Raw genomic sequence first — 26,298 nt, 5'->3', positions numbered from 1 at the left:
AATAAAAGCCTGATGAGGCAGGCAATCGAGGCTGTCTGGTTCCTTTAGCCAGGCAGTCCCTTAGCCCTCTCTTTCACAACAAACATTGTGTCAGAGCAGCGGTTCTCAACCTGTAGGTCACGACCACTTTGGAGGGTTGAATGACCCTTTCACAGGGGTCACCTAAGACCACCAGAAAACACATATATAATTACATATTGTTTACAGTAGCAAAATTACAGTTATGAAGTAGCAACGAAAATAATTTTATGGTTGGGGGTCACCACAACTTGTGGAACTGTATTAAAGGGTCGCAGCATTAAGAAGGTTGAGAACCATTGTGTCAGAGTAATCCATTCATACATCACACAGGGACTGCTAGTCATCCCCTGCAATTGATAAATTACACAACATCAAAATTAGAAACTATTGTGCATCTAAAATTACAATTAAGAATGTTAAAAGGCAATCTCCAGACTAAAGAATAATATTTGCAGTTCATATCCAATTGGCCTATTAATATTCTATATGTCACTCATCCTCATTATTTGTGGGATGACAAATAAATAAAAAAGGATAGGAAAAAAGAATAAAAGGGGATAAAAGTAACAAAATTGCAAACAACAAATATTGAGAATGCCAAGTATTAGTAAGAATGTGGAATAACAGAAACTCATACACCGCTAGTAGAAATCTAACACCTGCCAGAATGGCTATCTACCACCAATAAATCAACAAATAACAAGTGTTGGCAAGGATGTGGAGAAAAGGAAATCCTAGTGCACTGATTGTGGAAATGCAGCCACTGTGGAAAATAGTATGGAGTTTCCCCACAAAATTAAAAGTGGAACTGTCTTTTCACCAGTGATTCCACTTCTGGGAATATATCCTAAGTATCCTGAAACACTAACTCAAAGAATCTATGCACCTCTATGCATTACCTATAGTGTAATTTACAATATCCAAGATCTGAAAATAGTCCTAATGTCCATCAGTAGATGAGTGGATAAAAAGTCATGTTACTTTTGCACAATGGAATACTATGTGACTGTAAAAAAGAAGGAAATCTTACCTTTTGCAACAGCATGGATGGACCTGGAGATTATTATGCTAAGTAAAGTAAGCCAGCCAGTGAAAGACAAATACCATATGATCTCACTAATATGTGGAATCTAACAAATAAAATAAACTGAGGAACAAAACAGAAACAGAGTCATGGATACAGGGAACAGACTGACAGCTGTAAGAGAGGTAGGGAGAGGGGGAACTAGATGAAAGAAGATGAAAGGCTTAGCCAAAGAATATATATGCCTAATCCCTAGACACAAACAACAAACCAAAGTGGAGGGATGGGTAGAAGGGGGAATGAAGTGGAGAGGAAGGCAATATTTGTAAGAACATAAACAATAAAAATGAAGTTTAAAAGGTACTATAACCATTTAAGTATAATGCCCGATTTCTATAAATATAACATGCACTTACTCTATAAATCAGTATTTTTCCACTAAAAATATGCAGAAGAAATCATATATCAAAAAGATACTTGTTCCTTTGGAGCTAATTGATTCATCATGGTTACAAACTGAAAACCATTTCACTACCAGTTAATATTTTAACTTTTAGTATACTATGCAGATTTAAAAATTATAAACTATCTACACTAATAAAAGAGAAACATGGTAATTAGCGTACGACCGCTACCCTTCCCATTGGCTAATCAGCATATCCTTATGCAAATTAACTCTCAGCCAAGATGGCGGCCGGCAGCCAGGCAGCTAGAAGCGAACATGAGGCTTGCTTGCTCCAGTGACTGCAGACTGCAACATTCCCCGCCTGCCTTGCCGGCCTCAGAGCTACAACTCTAAGAAATTATGTTGCAAAACAAAACCCCAGAAACCAGCTTTCAGCCAGCCGGGATCTCAGAGCTAGAGTTATACATTGTTTCGATTATAGCAGCGGAAGCCTCAGAGCTAGAGCCAGAGCTAAAGCTGGCCCAGAATAAAAAAAAAAAAAAGAAAGAAAGAAAGAAAACAAGGAGTGGTTGGGAGCTTCAGTCAATTGCCAGGCTGAAAGCAGCCCTCAGCTCTTCACCCAGACTGGCCAGGCATCCCAGTGGGGACCCCCACCCTGATCCAGGACACCCTTCAGGGCAAACCAGCCGGCCCCCAGGCCTCTATCCTATATAGTAAAAGGGTAATATGCCTCCCAGCACCAGGATCAGCGAAGCCACGAGGCCTCCTGGCACCGGATCAGCGTGACAGGGGGCAGCGCCCAAACCCCCTGATCGTCCTGTGGCTCTGTGTGTGACAGGGGGCAGGGCCACAACCTCCCTATCTGCCCTGCTCTGTTCGTGACAGGGGAAGGCACCCCAATTCCCTGATCAGCCCTGCTCTGTGCCTGATAGGGGGGAGCTCCCCAATCCCCTGATCTCCCTGCGGCTCTGTGTGTGACAGGGTGCGGCGTCCCAACCCCCTGATAGGCCCTGCTCTGTGTGTGACAGGGTAGAGCTATAACCTCCCCATCAGCCCTGCCCTGAGTGTAACAGTGGCTGCACCCCAACCCCCTGATCGGCCCTGCTCTGTGGGTTATAGAAGGCGGCACCCCAACCTACCACCCCCTAACGGGCCCTGCTCTGTGTGTGACAGGGTAGAGCCATAACCTCCCCATCAGCCCTGCCCTGAGTGTGGCGGTGCCCCAACCCCCTGATCTGCCCTGCTCTGTGGGTGACAGGGGGTGGTGCTGCTACCTCCCCATCGACCCTGCCTTGAGTGTGACAGGGGGTGGTGCCCCAACCCCCCAATCGGCCCCACCCTGAGCGTGACTGAGGGTGGCATCGCAACCTCCCAATCCGCCCAGCTCTGTGCATGACAGGGGGTGGCGCCCCAACTCCCCAATCAGCCCTGCTCTGAGCCCGACCAGGGGCTGCACCTAGGGATTGGGCCTGCCCTCTGCCACCTAGGAGCAGGACTAAGCCAGCAAGTCATTATCTCCTGAGGGGTCTCAGACTGCGAGAGGGCACAGGCCGGGCTGAGGGACGCCCCCCTCCCCTTGAGTGCACAAATTTTTGTGCATCGGGCCTCTAGTCTAATCTAATAAAAGACAAGCATGCAAATTGACCGTAACTTTGCTACTCATCAAGCCATGCCCACCAGCCAATCAGAGCAACTATATGCAAATTAACCTAACCAAGATGGTGGCCTGCAGCCACGGAGCTGGAGTAAGCAGGAGGCTTGGTTGCTCCAGTGATGGAGGAAGCCAAGCTTCCTGCCTGCCACGGCTGGCTCTGAGCTCCACTGAAGGCAATAAAGTTTCAATTATAGAAGGTAAATAAATCCCAGAAAAAAAAAGAAAAAGAAAAAAAGGAGAGGCTCGGAGCTTCCGTCACCGGGGGGCTTGGCCAGTCTGAAAACGGCCCTCAGCCCCTCACCCAGGCTGGCCAGGCACCCCATGGGGGACCCCTACCCTAAAGGGGGTGTGGCCAGCCTGAAAACAGTCATCAGCCCCTCACCCAGGCTGGCCAAACCTCCATGGGGTGAGGGTCCCCACTGGGGGGGGAGGCTTGACCAGCCTACAAACAGCCATCAGCCCCTCATCCAGGCTGGCCAGGCACCCCAGTGGAGACCCCCACCCTGAAGAGGGTGTGACCAGCCTGCAAACACCCATCAGCCCCTCACTCAACCTGGCCAAAAAGCAGTGGATAAAAAGCTGTGTTACATTTACCAAATGGAATACTATGTGACTGTAAAAAAGAAGGAAATCTTACCTTTTGCAACAGCATGGATGGACCTGGAGATTATTATGCTAAGTAAAGTAAGCCAGCCAGTGAAAGACAAATACCATATGATCTCACTAATATGTGGAATCTAACAAACAAAATAAACTGAGGACCCCCACCCTGATCCGGGACACCCTTCAGGGCAAACCAGCCGGCCCCCACCTGTGCACCAGGCCTCTATTCTATATAATGAAAGGGCAATATGCAAACTGACCCTAACAGCAGAACAACTGGGAATGACTGGTCACTGTGACACACACTGACCACCAGGGGGCAGATGCTCAATGCAGGAGCATCCCCCTGGTGGTCAGTGCGCTCCCACAGGGGAGCTCTGCTCAGCCACAAGCCAGGCTGACGGCTTCCAGTACAGTGGTGGTGGTGGGAGCCTCTCCCGCCTCCTCAGCAGCACTAAGGATGTCAGACTGCAGCTTAGGCCTCCTCCCTGCTGGCAAGTGGACATCCCCTGAGGGCTCCCGGGCTTCCAGAGGGATATTTGATTGCTAGCTTAGGCCCAATGCCTTGGGGAGTGGGCCTAAGCCAGCAGGTGGTCATCCCCCGAGGGGTCTCAGACTGCAAGAGGGCACAGGCCGGGCTGAGGCGCCCCCCTGCCAAGCCCAAGTGCACAAATTTTTGTGCACCAGGCCTCTAGTCCTATATAATAAAGAGGTAATAGGCAAATTGACCGTCACACACTCACACAAGAGGGTCACAAGATGGCCGCACCCATGTTGTCAAGATGATCACCACAATATGGCTGGCAGGGGCAGGCAGTTGTAGATGATCAGGCCTTCGGGGGAGGACAATTGGGGGGGGACAAGGCCTGTAGGGGAGGTCAGTTAGGGGCAACCAGGTCTGTAGGGGAGGGCAGTTAGAAGCAACTGGGCTATTAGGGGAGGGCAGTTAGGGGCAACTGGCTAGCAGGGTAGCACAGTTGTGGGCAACTGGGCCAGACGGGGAGGGCAGTTGGGGCTACTGGACCAGCAGGGGAGCATTTAGGTGTTGGTCAGACTGGCAGAGGAGTGGTTAGGGGGTGATCAGGCTGGCAGGCAGGCAGGCAAGCAGTTGGGAGCCATCAGTCCCGGATTGTGAGAGAAATGTCCAACTGCCGGTTTAGGCTCAATACCACAGGGACATCCCCTGATGGGTCCCAGATTGGGGAGGTTGCAGGCTGGGCTGAGGGACACCCCCCCCCCCCCCCCCAGTGCATGAATTTCATGCACTGGGCCTCTAGTTTTACATATGATCTATATGGATGAATCGCAAAAATAGAATGTTGAATCAAAGACCCCGAGCACAATAGAAGTACCAGTCATGTGAGGTCCAAAACAAGAAAATAGTAAAGTTGGTGGTTATGTCTGAAAAAGGCACAATTAAACTTTCTAACCTGAGTTAGGATACATAGGAGTTTGGAAGTACAAAAAATTGTATTTGATATAATTATACACATTTTCCTTCTTTTTAGTAAACTTATTGGGGTGAGATTTGATTATAAGATTATATACCTTACAAGTGTACATTTCTATGACATATGATCTTCCTATTGTATTGTCAAATCATCCACAGTTAAATCATCTTCCCTCACCATATATTTGACACCCCTTACCCTCTACTACCTCCTCCACCTTGCTTCCCTCTGGTAACCACTATACAGCTTGTTGTCAAATTCTATGAGTATTTGTTTGTTTTTCTTGTTTATTCATTTGTTGCTTTTGGGTTTTATATCCCACATATGAGTGAAATCAGAAGATTGTTAACTATTTCGGACTTATTCTGCTTAGCATAGTATTCTCAATATCCATTCATGTTCTCACAAATGGTAGTATTTCCTCTTTTCTTATGGTTGAATAGTATGTACACACAACCTCCTCTTTATCCTATCATGGAATCAGTTTATCCTGGGATTGTGGGAAGGGCGGTGTCATATGATTTTAAAGATGTGTTAGTTTCTCAAAAAGAAAAAAGTATCAGTGCTGTCTGTTTTATCTTAGGTCAGCTCTATTATATTTTTATGAATTTAACTATTTAAAAAAAACAATTTATATGCTTATATGTTTGACATTTTATTTACACATTTATATATTTCTCATTCCTAATGTTACATATTTTTCTTCTCCTTTCCATTTTCCTTAGTCTACCACACCAAAACATGTCCTACATTTCTATGAGAAATAAACTTTTGACACTGTGGATCCAGGCTATGCTGGTGTAACTTTTTCTTTCATTAATTCTACATCTTAATTTTAGCCATATCTTTAAATTTTTAAGGTTATAGTTGATTTTAAGTTCTAATTTTCAAAACTTTTCTTTTTTCTCTTTAGGTATTTGTAATTATAAATTATTCTCTATACCATCTTAAGAGCATGACTCAAGGTAAAGTACTTTAGTTTGCACCTTTTTCATTCTTGACCATTAGTTATTTAATATCCATTATAATGCATGATATCTTCTTCAATTCATGAATGATGTACAGGTGTATTTTTAAATTACCAAATACATATTTCAGTCTTTTTGATAAATTTTAAATTGTGACCATATAAGGAGTTTGTACTGTGTTTGATTTTTAATTCTTTAACGTGCTCTTGTCAATTTTGTTGACTCACCTGTATATTCTTAAGAAGCATTAATTACTGTGGAGACAGAGCTGATTTACAGCAGGATCAGCAAAGTTCTGCCTTTATTTCTGGGGATGCCGCCAGCCTGAATGTGTCTGACTCTTAGTCAAAAGGACTGTGAGATTTGTAATGCACACGTAGGGAACAAAACTTCCCTGGCTAAAGTTAGCTTCCTCAGTGTTGTCCTACCTATCTAGACAGGGCTGGCGTGGCTTCCTAGTGGCTGAAGCTTTGTAAGGAGTAGTCTCTCAAGGCAAAAGTTCCTCCCCCAGGTCTTGTTATTCCAAACCAGAGACTCAGCATGTTTCAGGAGCAGAGAATGGGTTCATGAGGAGCTGACTGTGGATGTTTCTTGGATCCTGATATTTGCCTGAATTCTCTTTGTCCTGCTGCACCAGATGCTTTGCCCTTAAAAAGCCTCATGTGTGATACACTGTGGGGTCTAGTGAGTCCTAACAAATAGCAGAAAGGGGAAACCAGTGCATTCACTCCATGGGATCATTCAATTAATATATATCCATTGAATAAAATGTTTATTTTTGTTTTTCAAGTATTCTTTATATCTTTATGATTGGTCCACCACCATTTGAACAAAACATTTTTTCTCTTAATTTTTCAATTACAATTGATATTCAGTATATTAGTTCCAGGTGTACACCATGGTGATGACATATTTATATCATTTAGGAAGTGATCCTCTGGATAAGTCTGGTCCCCACTTGGCAGCATACATATTTACTATGATATTATTGACTATTCCTTACGCTGTACTTTACATGCCCATGACTATGTTGTAAGAACCAAGTTATATTTCTTAATACCTTCACTATTGTCACCCAGCCTCCCCTCAACCCTCCTTATATCTGGCAACCATCAGTTCGTTCTCTGTATCTATGTGTCTGTTTATGTTTTATTTCTTCATTTATTTTGTTCTTTAGATCCCACATATAAGTGAAATCATATGGTATTTGTCTTTGTAGCATTATTCACAATAACCAAGATATGGCAGCAACCTAAGCCTCCATTGATAGACAAATGGATAAAGAAGATGTGGCACATACTATACGTAATAGAATATTACGTGGCCACTAAAAGGAACGAAATCTTACCATTTACAACAATATGATGGACTTAGAGGGTATTATGCTTACAGGAAAACATTTTTTGGACTCACTATGAAAATGAATTTGAAAATTTCTCCCTCTAGTGCTATAAGGGAGAAATTATTTTACATGTGCTGAGGGCATTTATCAAAGTTTTACAAATTTATAATTGTTAAATGTGCCTAGTGAACTGAATATTTAGAAATGCTTACCCTTCATAATGTTGAGTGTGTTGAGTATGTGTATTAAGTGTGTTTGAGTGCACTAAATGCTTTCCTTTCTTTCTCTGCTGTTCTTATGGATACTCATGTTTTCTTCTTGTTCCCATTATCCCAGTATGTGTTAAACTCTCCTAAGATTTTTAACATCTCAGGATACTTATGTTTTTGGTGTTACAAATTTTAGAAACTCATAATCACTGGATTTTTTTTCGGGGGGGGTGTCATAAAGTGAGACAGATACATAATTCAGTCTGTAAAACCTGCCTCAGTGTCTAATAGTTTTTCAGTTGGCAACTCATGCTCCTCTCTGGCCCTGCCACTGAGGTTCCAATCCTTGGATTCCTATCACATTACTAAGTACCTTTATAACTTCATAATGTTCATATATCATTCGGGAAATTAAAGCTATCAAAACACTTGTTCTCATTCAGATAAAATGACTCTTAAATACATTAATTAGAACACCACATTTCACAAAGGGATACTCATGAATTAACTTGAGTCATGCAGTTCAGTAAAAATAAAACATTTTTTATAAAGTGATTTCTTAATTACTTGCGTTTCTGAAACATTGACATCATTGGTGGTGGTTCCAAGTTTCTGTGGCACTGTAATTTGCAGATGTGATGTTTCTGAGTCTGCAGTAAGACAAACATGTGTGAGCATTCCCAGGGTGTAGCATCTTTCATCTTCATTTATTTCTCCTCTCCTGCCATGTCACTCTGAACTTCCAAGCCCCAACACACACACACACACACACACACACACACACACATTGTGCGACTCCAGGAAGAGGCCCCTCTCATGTGAGAGTGTTGCCCTACCACTGTCCAAAGAGCCTGGGACTCGCTGACCTCAGCCCTGACTGGGGGAGGAAGTGCTGGTCTCAGGACCCCATCCAGGCTCTCTGGGACCCACCGCCCCAGCAGCAGGGCACCCTCTCCTGCCCCTGCAGACTCAGGTAAGTGAGGGCCAACTGCCCCAGGCCTGCTCTGAGCTCTCCAACCACCATGCTCAGCAGGACCCTGAAACTAGGTGGCTCTGACAGCATGACTGGGGACCCCCCAGCCTGGCCCTGGGATCTGGAGCAAGAAGGGAGACACTGGCTTCTCCCGGGGACACTGTGCTGGGCGGCCCTCCTATGGCGCAGGTTCCCCACTTACAATGGTCTGCGAAGGTCAACCTGCTGAGGCCTGAGAGGATCAGCAAGAGAAACAGCATTGCAAGCCAGGTGACCCTCGCCACAGTGCAGGCAGTTGGTGGCATAACTGAGGCGTCTCGCGCACGTGCAGGGGGCTGAGTTCTGGGCCAAAAAGATGGAATGTGAGACTTCCCGGCCCCGCCCACCACTGACGACCCCGCCCACGGGCCAGCTGAGCACAGGAGCTCAGGGGAGCCTATTTGCTGACTGAAGTTTTAAAGGTCTTTGGGGGTCACATTCGGTTATAAAGCCACTTTCTCCTCTGGAAGCAGCTATTGGTGGTGAAGTTCTTGGCAATATGAAGAGTTCACGTCATAGCTTTCTGGTACAATAGCTGAATTACTGTAGTGAAGGGAAAAGGCAATAGAAATTTACACAATACTTAGTAGCAGACAACTGCCTGTTTTAATCATATATACTGCCAGATTTCTACTTATGTCTCAGGTCTAAACAATACAGACGCACCCATGAACATAAAGAGATGTTGTGAAAAAAATATATAAATCAATTCTTCAATTGCCAGTTTGCTTCTTAGAAAAGATGGGGGACTTATAGGCATTCAAATAATTTGTGTTTATATCAACAATTATTTTTTTACATGTTTACTACAAGCCTGAAACTAGGCTGATATCAAAATACGTGTGACACTATTCCTAGTTCCAAGTCCATCAGGGCACATGCTTAGGTTGCAGGCTCAATCCCCAATATGGAGCATACATGAGGCAGCCAATGAATGCTTCTCTCTCATCATTGATGTTTCTATTGCTCTTCCTTTGTCCCTTTATCTCTGAAATCAATAAAAATATTTTTTTTTTAAAAAAGATCTTCACAGACAAGAAAAAGGTAAAGCACTTTATCACTACCAAACCAGTATTTGATGAAATGTTGAAGGGTATATTTTATGAACAGGAAGATGAAGAAGAAAAGAAGAAGGAGAGGAGGAGGAGGAAGAGGAGGAGGAGAAGGAGGAGGGGGAGGAGGAGGAGGAGGAGGAGGAGGAGGAGGAGGAGGAGGAGGAGGAGGAAAATATATGAAGAATAAAATGGCAATAAATACAACAATTGAATCTAAAAATTAAAATAAACAAGAAATCTAATGAACAGAATGAACTGACGAATAAAATACTAGAATCAGAAGCATGGAAACATGGTACAGACTGATAAATCTCAGAGGGAAGAGGGTTGGAGGGTGGGGAGATTAACCAAAGAATTTATATGCATATATGCATTACCTATGGACACAGACAATAGGGTGGTGAAGGCCTGGGGGTGAGGGAACTGGGTGGAGGGAGGCATTGGGGGGATGGTAGGGGAGATATGCATAATACTCTTAACAAAAAGGATTTAAATGTATATATGATATTTAAGGAGAAAAATAGGCTGGTTGAATTATTTATTGTGGAGGATGATGAAATTGTTAAGATGACTAAACAATTGGGATGAGAGGAGAGGAGAGCACCAATGTTATAAGAATCAGATTAAATCAGGGAAAGAGATAATGAGTTAAAAATATGTTAAATTGGAGGTGCTTATGGAATAGTAGGTATAGAATATGGAGGAGGAGTTAGAAATATGTGACTGACACAAGAGATTTGAGTTGAAAAATATACATTTGTGAGCACATTAAAGAATAACATGCAGGAAAAGAGTGAATAAAAAACATCTAAGAGGAAGCATATGGAAAGAAAAAGGAGGCTTAAAGTAGAATTATGGGTAATAGAGATGTTTGGGGGATTACGGGCAAAGAATACAAACAGAAGATAAAATGATCAAATATTAAGATGGTTATATGGTGATTAAAAATAAAATAGAGTTACTTAATAAAATAGTAGTCAAGTACTGCAAATGCATTTCAGAGAGCAGGTAGAATGAAAACTGAGAAAGTGATTATTCTTTTGGTGGTAATGAGTCAGTAATGAATGTCCCTATTGTATTTTCCAGGAATCAGATGCTGAGGAAGAATTAGAGAGCAAAATGTTTTTAGAAAGTACCGTAACATTGGGTATATGGAGCCTAGGAATTTACCAATTTCTTTTAGGTTTTCTAATTTGTTGACGTATAATTGTTCATAATAGTCTCTTATGATTCTGTATATGTCTTAGTATCAGTTATAGTATCTCCTTTATTTCTGATTATATTTCATTGAGTCTACTCTTTTATTTTTATTTTTTTAGTTTTTCTAGCTAAAGGTTTGTCAATTTTGTTCACCTTTGGAGAAAACAGCTCTTAGTTCTGTTTATCTTTTCTATTCTTTTTCTAGCCTCTATATAATTTAATTCCACTCTCATCTTACCTTTATTATTTCCTTCCCTCTGCTAACTTTGGGCTTATTATTTTCTGGTTCCTTGAGGTGTTAAGTTGGTCTGTTTGAGATCTTTCTAATTTGTTTAAGATTTTTAACTTAATTTTTAGAGTGAAATGAAGGTAGAGAGAGAGAAAGAAACATTGATGTGAGAGTGCATCATTGATTGGCTGCCTCCTGCACACCCCATACTAGGGATAGAGACCAAAACACGTGCATTTGCCCTGACTTGGAGTTGAACTTGCATGGCCACCTTTCGGGTCCACAGTACTCTGCTCAAGCAACATATCCCAGAGCTGTTTTTGTTAATGGATAGCTGTCCAATCAGACATCTTTCTGTAGAGATGGCAAAGCTGGGTTCTTCTATTTCTTCATATTTCCATCCTTCTGGTGTGGGGAAGCAGGGGACTTGGTTGGAGGTCTGTAAGGAGGAATCTCTGAGAGGTCGGGGGCCTCTGAGGGGACCTTGCCAAAGGCGGCAGCCCTTACCTTGACTTTTCCAAACAAGTCTGATCCCAGGGGTGTTTTGCTAGAATCTCTATGTTTATTCTTTAAAGACCCGACCTTGTAGAAAAGCATGTGATTTATCAAGGATGCTTACCTTGCTGATTGTATCTAGAGGTTAATTTTAGTTCAAGCTGTTATGACAATACTAGCCAAAGGAGGCAGGCGAACAGGGTTACTTGGTGGCGACAGCCAAGTATTGCTTACGGGCGCCAAGCAGTGCCTTAGCCCTCTCACAGAAACGAGTGTTAGAGTAATCATTTATCCATCATTCAGGATCTGCCGGTCAGCCCTGGCATTCAGGCATGAAATTTATTTTTTAAAAATTAGCAAAATAATATCAGCAACATCTAAAAGGAATTATACACTGTTCTCAGCTGAGGTATTCTAATAATTTATGTCTTTTTCTAAATATTAATTTATGTAATATCCAATCCTATCTAATATGCAAATTGACCATCAGGCCCTTGTACAAGATGGCTGCCCCCATATGGTCAAATGATGGCCACACTCATGTGGTCACAAGATGGCCACCACAAGATGGCCAGCAAAGGAGGGTAGTTGTGGGTGATCAGGCCTGCAGGGGAGGGCAGCTGGGGCAACCAGGTCTGCAGGGGAGGGCAGTTGAGGGAGACCAGGCCTTCAAGGGAGGACAGTTGGGGCAACCAGGCCTGCAGGGGAGGGCAGTTAGGGGTGACCAGGCCAGCAGGGGAGGGCAGTTGAGGGGGACCAGGCCTTCAGGGGAGGGCAGTTGGGGGCGATCAGGCCAACAGGGGAGCAGTTACACGTCGATCAGGCTGGCAGGGGAGTAGTTAGAGGGTGATCAGGCTGACAGGCAGAAGCAGTTAGGGGTGGTCAGGCAGTCAGGCAGGCAAGTAGTTGGGAGCCAGCAGTCCCAGATTGTGAGAGGGATTTCCTGACTACTGGCAGTCAGACATCCCCCAAGGGGGCCCAGATTTTTTTTTTTAAATATATTTTATTGATTTTTTTTACAGAGAGGAAGGGAGAGAGATAGATAGTTAGAAACATCGATGAGAGAGAAACATTGATCGGCTGCCTCCTGCACATCTCCCATTGGGGATGTGCCTGCAACCCATGTACATGCCCTTGACGGGAATCAAACCTGGGACCCCTCAGTCCGCAGGCCGATGCTCTATCCACTGAGCCAAACCGGTTTCGGTGCGGGGGTTCCAGATTGGAGAAGGTGCAGGCTGGGCTGAGGGACACCCCTCCCCCCATGCATGAATTTCGTGTACCGGGCCTCTAGTAAATTAATATTCTGCTAATCTAATCAAGCCAGTAGATGTACAAAAGTTTTAGAAAAATCAATGTCTATTCAATATAAAAGCACTCAATAAATTAAGGATATAAAACAGTGGTTCTCAACCTTCTGGCCCTTTAAATACAGTTCCTCATGTTGTGACCCCAACCATAAAATTATTTTCGTTGCGACTTCATAACTATAATTTTGCTACTGTTATTACTCATAATGTAAATATCTGATATGCAGGATGGCCTTAGGCGACCCCTGTGAAAGGGTCGTTTGACCGTCAAAGGGGTCGCAACCCACAAGTTGAGAACCGCTGATATAAAGGAACTTCCTCAATTTGATGTATAGGATAAAATGGCAGCCTAATAGGCAGACCCTTCTTGGCACCTCCAGGGTTAGACTAGAAATAAAACTGAAGTGGGGAACATATATCCGGAATTACCAACTGAGGCCCAGCTGAGGAGCAGACTTTATATGAAGGACAGACAGAATACACCTGGAGACTGGTAGGAAGGGTGAGGTCAGGAGAGGAGCTGACCCAGCTTCCAAGGTGGCAGGCCAAGATGAGGAGGGAACACTTGGCTACAGGAGGGTCCACAGCTCGGAGCACCAGTGCTGAGACCTGTGGCACTCGAAACATCCAGCTGTGAAAGGTGGCAGGGCTGTGGCCATGGCAGAGTCTGGAGCCAGTAGCCCAGAGCTGATCAGAATGGCAGCCTCAGTTTCTGTTTTTCTGTGTGTGTCTTTTTTTTTTTTTTTTTTTTTAAACCCAGAGCACAGGAGTTTTGATCTGCAGCTACTCCCTGGAGGCCTTGGTACAGGGAGGGAGGTGCAGACTTGAGGTGCAAAGGAGAAGCTGGGGTGAAAAACATTGGGGGGAGATGTAGAAAAGTGACGGCCAGGAGTCCTGCATTTGGTCATATGCCCCAAACTGAAATGGCCATTTTTTTAAAAAATATTTTTTTATTGATTTCAGAGAGGAAGGGAGAGGGAGAGAAAGACAGAAACATCAATGATGAGAGAGAAACATTGATCGTTTGCCTCCTACACACCCCCAACTGGGGATTGAGCCCACTACCCTGGCATGTGCACTGAACAGGAATGGAACTGTGACCTCCTGGTTCATTGGTCTACGCTCAACCACTGAGCCACATCTGCTGGGCTGAAATGACCATTTTTCCTGAAAGGAGCTAGCAGCTCCCAGTAGCTTGTAGGACATGAAAAGATAAAACTCTGCCCTAGGGGACTCAGTGCACCCTACCCTCAGGAGTCCTGCCTGCCACACCCTGAATTTTGATCTTCTCAGAGGCTACAAAAGCAGAGGCCAAGTCTACAGGTTTGAACAGCCTCAGGGAGTGTCAGTGACACGATTGAGAGAGGGGCTGTCCAACCCACTATCCCAGGAACCTGACTGGCACTTCCCCCCTGGGAAGGCTGATAGAAATTCCAGGTTTCCAGCTGATCCCACTGGACTGCATACAGGGCAGAGTAATATTTTGGGCCACTCACAGAGGCTCTGGGACAGGAAAACACATCCACAAAATTCCCTGAAATCTGAACAGCACTTCCCCCACCAAAAGCCCTTTCAGAAACAAACTTCTGAGTGATTAAAATTGACAGTTGGCTAGCAGGCCAAGGAAGGCAGAGGCAGAGTCCAGGGAACCAACCGAAGTTTGCTGGGCCCCAGGCTGCTAAGGAACCTGTTTTAGAGGGCAGATTGGCCCCTCCTACTTGCAGCCAAGTCCTTTGGAGACAGACACAACCTGTGGATTGCTTAGAGCTTCAAGCTGAGAGCCAAAGAAGGACAGTTTCTGACAGTGCTTAGCATCTAATGAGAGGAGCCTCTTCCTGGAATCACACAATGTATGTATGTGTGTCTCTGTGTCTGTGTGTGTCTCTGTGTGTGTGTGTAAAGCACACACATGTTTTCCTTACTGTAGACTCTGAAACATCACATCTGCAAAGTACAGTGCCACAGAAGGTTGGGCCAACACCAATGATGGTGATGTTACAGAATTGCTTGAAATTAAGAAATTATTCTTATTTTATGGCTATTCTTACTGGACAACATGGCCCAAATCAATTAATATATATACATTTTATCTTATTTATTGATTTAGAGAGAGAGATAGAAAAATGGAGAGAGAGAAAGAAAAGAAGTATTGATTTGTTGTTCCACTAAGTTTTGCATTCATTGCTTGTTTCTTGTATGTGCCCTGACTGGAGTTGGAACTATAATCTTATATCCTCAGGACACTCTAACCAACTGAATGAACTACATGCCAGAGTTCATACATGTCCATTTTAAAATTATGTTTATTATTACACTTACTTTGTTAAAGAATCATTTTGTGCCGGGAGCCGGTCCATCCTTGCTGCTTGACACAGTCGCTGCAGAGAAGAAACATCTGCACAGCATATGTTTCAAGGGACCTGGCGTATATGGCATACTGTTCTTAATATGTTTGCTCCCCTTCTTGGCGCTATGTGTTTTAACCAAGGTCACCTCTCCGAGAAAGGTTGTTTCCCCAGGTAGGAATTTTTCCCTGAAGTTAGGGAGGGAATAAAACCCCTTAACTAAGTGCCAGGTGGGTAGTTAATCACTTTAACTAAGAACAATCACGCTTAAGCTACATAATCTTTACTCCCTGGAATGGAGATATAAGAAACAATGCCCTAACCTTTGGAATAGAAATTGACAGGATTAAAATCAACTGGTATAAATACAGATGTAACAAGACAACAAAAGACAGAACCTAGAAACAGAACCTAGCAAGAGAACCTGGCTGAAGAACCTAGAGACAGAACCTAGAGACAGAACCTAGAGACAGAACCTAGAGAGAGAACCTGGGGAGAGAACATGGCAAAAGATCCTGGACAGAACCTGGCACCAGAACTTCACTGGAGATCCTAGCCAGAACTTGGCTGGAGATCCAAACCAGAACTTGGCCAGAACTTCCGCTGGAGTACCAAACCAGAACTTTGCTGGAAATCCTGACCAGAACTTCGCTGGAGATCCTGACCAGAACTTGGCTGGAGTTCCTGGCTAGAGATCCTGGCTAGGCTGCTGATCAACTGAAGGCTGTCTCCGTGACATTCCTTCTTCGCCGACTCCGTCCACACCTTTGGGGACCCCTGGACCTGTTGGGGTTGGACCCCAGCAATTTTGTCTGATCTGGAACCTTACCCCAAAATAAACTCAAAATGGATAAAAGACTTACACATAAGACCTGAAACGCTAAAACAATTACAAGGAAACATAGGCAAAAGCTTCTTGATTATGGTCTGGACAGCAGTATTTTCGGTATGATCCCAAAACACAGGTGGCAAAAGCAAAAATAGACAATGGAATTGCATCAAACTAAGAAGTTTCTGCACAGCAAAAGAAACAATTAGTAGACTGAAGAGATTTTCTATGTTCTGTGAATGAATATTTATAAATTTTACATCTGATAATGGATTAGTATCCAAAATATATAAGGAACTCAACTCAATAGCAATAAAAATAATCTAATTAAAAGTTATATAGGTATACTCTGGTATGAAATCTTTATTTAATGACAGATGTAAGTTCTCAAAAATCAAAATGCAAACCATTTCCTCATTGCTTATTGCAGACAGGCTTTGATCCCTTGAGTTTTTTAAAATTACTCTGGCAAAAGCATCATTACCTCCACAGTTGATGGACATTTAGAAAAGGAAATTCTTAGCCTTTGTGGTGAGGTACTCCCAACCCTGACCCAAGAGCATCTTTTCGTATTAGTGGAGAATCTGAAATTCCTAATTATGTCCAGGGAGGCTGATGGTTTCTAACCCATGTATAATGGTTTGAGGTATGCAGAAGTGTACCAATCTCAGTAAGAGCAAGATGGGGAGAAGCAACACTAAAGCAAGAAAATCTTACCCAGAAACGCTCAGCTTTAAGTAAAGAAAGAGCAGCAAACTGGGTGCCACAAAAGGACAATGATATAGCCTAGATCCCAAGTTACATGAGGTCAAGAACGTATTACCTGGAGACAGAATAATTATCTATGACCAGGAACTCAGTGGGAGCAATTCCTTGAAGATGAGTGGGATGTTAGTGACTCTCTGGGGGCTTGGGGCTGGGCTTACTTGGCAACACTTCAAATCCCAAGCCTGGAATGGATGGGGAAGGGAATCACAAGGTATTGGAGAGATATTGAGATGGGAGCAGTTAGCATGGCCTTAGGCATCTGAGAGCAGGCAGCTGCAGTGGACAAAGGAATGTCCTCCTCGGGATGTAACAGCCTCCCTCCTTCAAAAGAGGCAAAACCACTTATTTTCCACTAAAGGATCCCAGCAAGTAGAAGAATCAGCAGACACAAGCCTACATACTTTCACTCACAGGATTTATTTTGGTTTGTGAAACTGAAAGCTTTAAGCCATAACAAAAGGAGAAAAAGGCAGATTTTTATTCATTTTTTGAATCAAGCCAGTTAATGGTGAATTTCTTGGTAATATCTTTTCTCCAACCTATGGCTTTTTGACATTATTTCCCCGTCACTGCTGTAAAAGAAATATAGAAAATAGAAAGGTTAGATTTTAACTTAATAAAACTGTCTAATTTTACTATGCATCTATAGGTATAGCATTTAAATTAGTATAATAAGACACTGGTTATACTGTCATGATCCTTACCTGTGTTCCACAAAATTTGTAAACCAATTTCCTTTTCCTGAATTCTTTGTGATAGCCACATTAAAAATATATCATAAATTGGTATTTATAAATATCTCACTTACACAGTCTCTATGCTTCACATGGGTAAAAGAAAATCACCCACAAGGAAACAGAGAGGAAAAGAATAATAAAAATATCAGAAGAAATAAATAATAATAATGATTAATTGGTCTATTTTTGTCTACAGAGGAGGAGTATTTCTGAGTGCGTTCTGTGCATATCCAACAGGTGGCCCACATACACATATTCAAAACAAAACTCACACTTCACTCCCCTGCATATCATCTTTCCAAAACCAAAGTGCTTCTAGCCTACTCTACAATATGTCATTAGTAAAAGGTGTGATTTTCAATTTTGTCAGAAATGTTTTAGTCTTCATAATTCTTTGTTATTCTACCTCAAATATATCAATCACTGACCACTTACTGGACTTGACCTCTTTTATATCCCACAAAACTTTTTGATCTTTTCTTCTTTTCCAAACCTGCCCTCATCACATCTTTCCTGTGTAGTCCGTACTCTCATAGATATTTCGCTCAACTCTAGTCCTGGCTGAATCTGACTGAATTTTTCACTGTCTCATTACAGCAAACCATATCATGTTAAATGCCTCCCAGGCTACTTCAAAAATACTTTCACATGTTCCCATTCATATATGACAAAATGTAAACTCCTTACCAGAGCACACCAGACAATTGTCTTGGCTCATGATTACCTATGTAGATGTTTATCTTTCAATGTTCATACATTTAAAAATAAATCTTAAAATGTATTAAGAGCACAAATTTAGAAACAGGTCTGGGTTTACATTTTACCCTTCCTATCATCCTGCTCTTGATCAATAAACATTATTTATGTACTTTTTCTTAGTCTACATCCAAGCCGTCAATTTATTTTGTTAGTTCATCTTAAAAAAAATTATTCCTGAAACTGTTTTTACTATTACTTGTCTGAGGTACCATCCTGTTTTCTCTTAGGTTATTGCAGGAGTTCTCCACTATCTGGTTTCTTCACTTTTATTCTCTGTCCTTGTTTCTTTCAACTCTGCTAGAGATAAACTGACATCACTGTTATTTAACAAATATTCCTGACTTTTTTCCCATTGGATCATTCTAATATGTGGAAAGTTCCTGCCCAGATATATGCAAGTATAGCTTTGCCACCTGAATCCCTATATAAGACAGCATTGAATTGTTGCAGAAAAGGTAAAGCTCTACCTTTAATTCTGGAGGAGCTGGAAGTCTGCTTTCACACCTTTCCTAGATAAGGGCAGTGAAATTGATGATCATCTATTTAAAAAAAATTTTAATGGAACCTTGAGACCTTGTACCTGAGGTGTCTCTCTGACCTTCATTACTTGCCTGCACTCTCTCTTGCTGTGCTGTATGCTTTGCATTTAAATAAAAGCTTCATTTGAGATGATCCTGTGAGTCCTTGAGATGTTCTTTCAAACATCTAAACTGGGTAAATATTTTTACCTTCTTCAATTCTTCACTTACATATCACTTGCTCAAAGAGACTCTCTTAGTCAACCAATTTTTTAAAAATTGCTATCAAGTTCTTTCATCAACATCAACTCTTCCAATTACCCCTATTGCCCTAATCTTTCCCATCTGATTAATCACTTTCAATACACTATACAATCAATTTATGAAATGTATTTGTTGCTTATGGACTAAGTGCCAAACCCACTATTTTAAATTTTTGAGGCAAGATCTTAATGTAACTATAAAGTTCTGATGGCAGATGAAGACTGAGAAAGACCAAAAAAAGAAAAAGAAAAAACATGTAAAACAAAGCAAGATATTGAATTTATAACTTAAGATTTGGAAGAAATCAGAGAAGTGGCAAGATCTCTGTATTGCTCTAGGACAGTGAAGGCGAACCTTTTGAGCTCAGCGTGTCAGCATTTTGAAAAACCCTAACTTAACTCTGGTGCCATGTCACATATAGAAATTTTTTAATATTTGCAACCATAGTAAAACAAAGACTTATATTTTTTGATGTTTATTTTATATATTTAAATGCTATTTAACAAAGAAAAATCAACCAAAAAAATGAGTTCGCCTGTCATAAGTTCGCCATCACTGCTCTAGGAGAAAATGACTGAAGTTGGGTGGTGGTGATTAGTTTAAGGGAAGATAACCCAGCACAAGGATAAGACTATGATTGGAGGACAAGGACATGAAAGGAAGACAGTGAGCTAAGTGCCAAAATCCTCACCTCAGGTGTGGATTTTAACAGAGTAATCAAAGAAGAAGTAGAGATTGGTCTAGTCAGAAATAAGACTAATTTACATTCTGCATAGGAGTTATAAATGTGTTCTCTGGTGGCAGATGAGGAAACAGATACAGATACATTGATTAAACTCTCAAGGTCAGATATGGAGGAATGACACATAATTTATTGGATGAACTCTGACCTCGCTCATGATTGGATTTTTTAATTCTTCCATTTACCCCAAGTGATAAGCCTAATATGTCAAATGTCATGATTTCTTTATGCATATGAGTTAAAAATTGAAAACTATATACAGATGCTGACTTTATTACATCTTAGAGTAAGTTATTGTCTTTCTGCCTTAGAGAGCGCATGTAACGTTTTCCATGGCCTCTAATACGTCCTCAGTAAATGTAAATTTTATTCCCCACATGTAGTTATACAACAGGCTATATGTGTCAAAATGGTGGAGTTTTTAACTTAAACCCTTGAGTCAGATTACCTTCAACTCTAGCTCCAAAACTTACTAAAATTCTATACACATGGGGAATTATTTAAATTCATATGTCTGTTTTCTCATTTATAAAACAAGAGTAACCATAACCATGGAATCGTAGGGAGAAATGTAAATGTTTGAAAATAATTCATTTAAGTCTATCAGTTATCACATTAAATAAATGAGCAGGATACATGATAACTCATAACTATTTTAAGAATATATTTAGGAGATCGAAGATGGCGGCATAGGGAAACACCGGAGTTTGCTGCCTCAAACAACCACTTTAAAAATACAACTAAAAGACGGAACGGACATCAACCAGAACCACAGGAAGGCTGGCTGAGGAGAGACTCTTCAACTAGAAGCAAAAACAACAGCATTCCGACGCTCAGAGGAGGCGTAGTGTGGAAAATTTAAAGGTACGGCGGTGCGGTGGTGAGGTGGTGCGCGCGCAAAGCGGGCTGGCGGCTGAGGGCGCGGTTGTCGTTTTCAATCAGGAGTGAGTTTCAGACTCTGGGCTACAGATCCGGGCGAGTCTCTAGGGACCCAGACTCAAACGGGAGAAGTGGGACTGTCTGGCTACGGCCCCTCCGAGGTTTGCAGCGGTTGCTGGGACAGAGAGGCAGAACCCCTGGGGACGGACTGAGAGCGGCCATAGCGGCTCCCTCCCCCCGCCCTGTTGATCCCGCCCACCCAAGCTCTGCGCACAGCCATTTGCCGATCGCCTCAGGCAAAGGCTGGATTAGCGCCTCCCCAGAAGACAGACGTTTTCCGCACAGCTGATTCCAACAGCCAGTCCGCCTGGTGGTCAAATCCCTCTAGTGTTAACTACAACAATTAAGGCTTGGCTAGAACAAGACTGCGCACAGAGACCACAAGGGGGTGCACCAAGAAAGCATAAAAGATGCGGAGACAAAAAAACATGACAGAAATGGAGGATATGGAGCTAAGAATCGCAATTTTGAGGGCTTGCCATAAATTTGTGCAGAGCCTCACGAAAACTAATGAGACCCTCGATGCTACGATAAAGAAATTAGAAAGTAAGCATACACGGACTGAAATAAAGAATATTATACCCAATAGCAGACCAGAGGAGCTCAAGAATCAAACCAAAGATTCGACAAAAAACACCCAATTGGAAAAGCAAAATGAAAAAAGAATCCGAAAGTGTGAAGATAGTGTAAGGAGCCTCTGGGACAGCTTTAAGCGGTCTAATATCAGAATTATTGGAGTGCCAGAAGATGAGAGACAGCAAGATATTGAAAACCTATTTCAAGAAATAATGGCAGAAAACTTCCCCCACCTGGAGAAAGAAATGGACTTACAGGTTCAAGAAGCGCAGAGAACCCCAAACAAAAGGAATCCAAAGAGGACCACACCAAGACACATCATCATTAAAATGCCAAGAGCAAAAGACAAAGAGAGAATCTTAAAAGCAGCAAGAGAAAGAGGCTCAATTACCTACAAGGGAATACCCATACGACTGTCAGCTGATTTCTCAACAGAAACTTTGCAGGCCAGAAGGGAATGGCAAGAAATATTCAAAGTGCTGAATACCAAGAACCTACAACCAAGATTACTTTATCCAGCAAAGCTATCATTCAGAATTCAAGGTCAGATAAAGAGCTTCACAGATAAGGAAAAGCTAAAGGAGTTCACCACCGCCAAACCAGTATTATATGAAATGCTGAAAGGTATCCTTTAAGAAGAGGAAGAAGAAGAAAAAGGTAAAGATACAAATTATGAACAACAAATATGCATCTATCAACAAATGAATCTAACAATCAAGTGAATAAATAACCTGATGTACAGAATGAACTGGTGATTATAATAGAATCAGGGACATAGAAAGGGAATGGACTAACTATTCTTGGGGGGAAAAGGGGTGTGGGAGATGCGGGAAGTGACTGGACAAAAATCATGCACCTATGGATGAACACAGTGGGTGGGGAGTGAGGGTGGAGGGTGGGTTGGGAGCTGGAAGGAGGGGAGTTATGGGGGAAAAAAAGAGGAACAAATGTAATAATCTGAACAATAAAGATTTAAAAAAAAAAAAAGATAAAGTCAATAAAAAAAAAAAAGAATATATTTAAATCTCTTCAAAGTCACTTCTTTTACGAAAAGAAAAATAGTTGAAAAAAACATCACTGGCTAAAACTGGTTGACATTGACTAAAGAGTCCAAAACAAAATTTGAATTAGCTTTTGTTCTAGTATAGGATATTGACAAGTAATAATGATGATGAAACATGGAAATAATGGGTCTCATAGTGAGGTATAATTAAAGATTTTAAAAATATATGAGCAATGATATTTTGTTAACAGCTTGAACCCTTCATTTCACCTTTAACTCTGTGTATGTCCTGCTGCTATCAGCACTGCTGTCTTCTAACATACTAGAAGTTCTGTATAAAAGAAATAACATTAGTTTTAGGTTTAGGAAATATTGTAATCTTAAGCAAAATCAAGAAAAGTAACAAAGCTATATTTGTACTAATAACTCAAAAAATATATATCATTATTTACTTACTTCCCATCTTCACTCCATTACGGCTATATTAAATATTTGATCTTTCTAATGTTGACCTAACTACTAAATATATTAAGCTTATATACATTTCAAACTAAAAACCAATCTACTATTTTCTCTATCTTCTCTACAAGAAAGAAAAGAGGGATATATAAGTAAATAATGCACATCCAAAGTTAAAAAGGTAACCTATATGCAAATAGGCAAATATTTCAATTATTATCTATCCGGTTACGATATTTCTACCAAAAACTATGTAAATCACTAACTTTTCACTATCATTCATGAGGTCCATAGTGAGGCCTCTAAGTCTTTCATCTACATGTAGTTACTTTTGGTAGTATTTATAATCTCCAATTTTTCCTTTGGAAAACTCCAATAACTATACAGTTCCTGTGGAAGAAAAATATCATGGTGCCCAGGTTCCTGCTACATGGCTATAATTCCTTGGCCAAGGTAATAAGATCAGATTTGAACAACTAACTCAGGTTTATAAGTCCAGATAGAACACAGGCTGAATTTAGGTACACTTCCACACTGATTTCCTTCTGTCTCTTGAGAATGTGAACTAAGAGGCATTGATTATAGACTGACTCTTGGTGATTTTTTTTAATGAATTTAGTCAAAGTTTAGATAGGTATTCCCTGCCTTGTGCAGGCAGAGCAGTCACTTTTTTGAGAATGGACAAACATACACAGGAAGAGATGGTGTCAATCATAAAGCCTTTGAGTGATGAAACGAACTGCACAGTAGCTCCTGACAGTGCAGTTCATTACCACCCATTGATGATTCAGCTCCACATCATTTCTTATCCTTGCAACCCTGAAGCTCCTTAGTGTTGCTCTAAAACTTAGACTGTCAAGACCAGTTTTAGTTATGATCAATCATTCCCCACTGTAACATCTCTTTTAAAAGTCAGGTTTACTTCCAGCAACTATTCAGATTTGTCCAAGATGTCTTAAGCAAGGGCACAAGAAGACTTATGCCAGGTATTCATTCAAGTCCATTTATATTAATTTGATGATTATGTGAATATCTACACAAATCAGGCAGAATACTACACTGACTTTAATTAGTTACTGTTCACTTGTTTATACTGTAAATAAAATTAACTAACTTGGGGAATAGAGGTGTTGAAGATTTTCTACCATTATTGTATTTATCTCTCCAAAAGTAAGAAAGAGAACCATTTTTCTTTAGCATGGGATAAAGAGACCCATTTATCTTCTATTCTGCATTCTCATTTTCCTGAATATTCACTAAGCACATTGCAGCTTGTATTGGTGTATAAAGATAAGCAAGTACCTTAATTCTAACTTTAGAAACACATGAGCAATATTAATTATGTGTAAAATGGGCAGTAGCCTGTGTTCTCTCTCTTACTCTTTGCTGTCTAACATTTTTCTTACCTTCTACATATTTTGTTCATAAAATTGGCTTCCCTATCTCTATTAATCTCCATGGCACACCTGAATGTGGGGTTGCTTAGGAAACAAAAACCTCCTAAAGCAATTTTACCTGAATGGCTTTCTATTTGAAAGGCACTGAGGATTTATTGAGTAGCTTCAGTTGCTCCTGGGCCTATATGCACATGAAGAGTACCTACCTGCTTACAACCTGAAAAAACAAACTATACACTAAGAGTCAGTATTTCTACCCATCAACCCAATCCATCCAAGAATTCCTACTTGTAATATTCTGAATTACATTTTAATTTTTTCCATAATACATTTCAATATAAATATAAGAAATAATAAGTTTACTTACCCTTCACTTAGTGTTCCCTCTCTTTTCCAAAATTTCATTTTATTCCATGTAAGAGCAATGATGGCGATTAAAATAAGGAAAGATAGGAAAAGGCAGACACTGAACAAGAGGACACCTTTTTGAAGACCAGAACGATGATATGTTGTAGGCATGTATGCAACTTTTTCTGAAAATATGAAATAATTTTTAAAGTTAAATTTAATCATATTATAATTTTGATTTATAAAAATGTGTGATTCCAATAATACAGTCATACAATGAATAAAATTAAATTTAAAAGTGTTTTCCAATATTCTATGACTATGCCACAAAGTGCATTGTATATTCATGCCACTCAACACATATCAATATCATTGTCATACTTTATTTCAAATCATTACACATATAATCTTTTTTAATATTTTATATTCTAATGTATTTTATCATATTCTGGTCTATTGATTCCTGCTGAAAACAGATGAAATGGATATTACAACCTAATAAGCTCTTCAGTTTAAAAATATGGAGCTTACAAAAGAACTGTTTTTTAAAAAATGATTCAATGAAAAATTGACATAACTCAAGGTTGTAAAGCCCAATTAATGATAGTAAACCAGGTGAAATTTTCATATTGACTGTGTAAGATGATGTTGTCCTAATTTTGATTATATTAATTAGAAAAAAATAGATATTCTTAAAGTTTTAGAAGATATTATAGGAAAACATTTTAAATCTATGAAAACTAGGCCCAATTTAACAAAAGAAATATTCCAGACAACTAGAATACAGAAAACTAAATTAAGCTACCAGAATTACCACCAATTAACCTGTGATAATATTAAATGTAAATGCAATTAGTGTTCCCCCCACACAAAAGAGAAAAGTCCAATAACTTAGAAATAAAACCCAATTACATGTTGATAAGCAGTGATTTGACTAAAATAAAGTGATTCACAATGTTTATGTGTTATAGAAATAAATTGAAAAATATATGCAAAAATATTGAAATCATGCAAATATGTAGCTATCATACATTATGGGAGAACGCAATCAATAGTTTTAAAACTCTCCTTTTCCTGCTTCAGCCATCTGAAAAGGTCAATTCTCCATTATCCATCTTCACTCACAATATCATATTGGAAGTGGATCTTTCTTCTCATGTACTAAAGGCTGATTAAAGAAATTGCACCTACTTATTGGATTGAGAGACACCCAATGCCCTAAGGAAGGTAGGGCTTCCACTTCAGCTCTGATGAAATCTTTTCATTAAATGGTGCTGGACTAGTCCTCTTATAATAAAAATATAAAACAAGACAATCTACATGAGGGAAATAATTTCTTTAAGTCAACAGGAAATGCAAAACTATAATACCGGAAGGAAGGAAAATATGATGTTGATTTTATGAAAATTCTGCTCTACTTATGGAGAATTTGCTGACATCAGCAGAGAATTGGAGTCCTAGGCAAAGTGCAGCACTTCACTGAGTTAAGGAGCCAAAACACAGAGTTCACTGCACAGAAATGGCTAGAACTGCAGGGTGCAGCACAATTGCTCTGTAGATTAGGGACCCGGAAGTGTTGTAATAGCCTCCCAGGTGTCCTTAGTGGAGGTCTAATCTGAAGCCAATCAAAGGCAG

General features: G+C 40.8%; 2 protein-coding genes across 2 annotated transcripts in view; both read right to left on the bottom strand.

The window, feature by feature from the left end:
- Positions 1-8,956, bottom strand: part of LOC139004886 (A disintegrin and metallopeptidase domain 3-like) — a 94,627-nt gene extending 85,671 nt beyond the window's left edge. Inside the window, exons 1-2 of the mRNA XM_070407390.1 lie at positions 8,854-8,956; positions 8,246-8,328 (exon numbers count right to left, since the gene is read on the bottom strand). Coding sequence (XP_070263491.1) covers positions 8,246-8,328; positions 8,854-8,956 — 186 coding nt within the window. The remainder of the gene's footprint in view (positions 1-8,245; positions 8,329-8,853) is intronic.
- A 15,722-nt stretch (positions 8,957-24,678) lies between these two features.
- Positions 24,679-26,298, bottom strand: part of LOC139004885 (A disintegrin and metallopeptidase domain 3-like) — a 76,316-nt gene continuing 74,696 nt past the window's right edge. Inside the window, exon 20 of the mRNA XM_070407389.1 lies at positions 24,679-24,823. Coding sequence (XP_070263490.1) covers positions 24,679-24,823 — 145 coding nt within the window. The remainder of the gene's footprint in view (positions 24,824-26,298) is intronic.

This window comes from Myotis yumanensis, unplaced genomic scaffold (assembly GCF_028538775.1).
Source record: "Myotis yumanensis isolate MYYU_CA2020_CCGP unplaced genomic scaffold, mMyoYum1.0.hap1 SCAF_3, whole genome shotgun sequence".
NCBI classification, from domain to species: domain Eukaryota; kingdom Metazoa; phylum Chordata; class Mammalia; order Chiroptera; family Vespertilionidae; genus Myotis; species Myotis yumanensis.
Note: the sequence above shows the minus strand (reverse complement) of the source record. Positions and strands in the feature narration are given on the sequence as shown.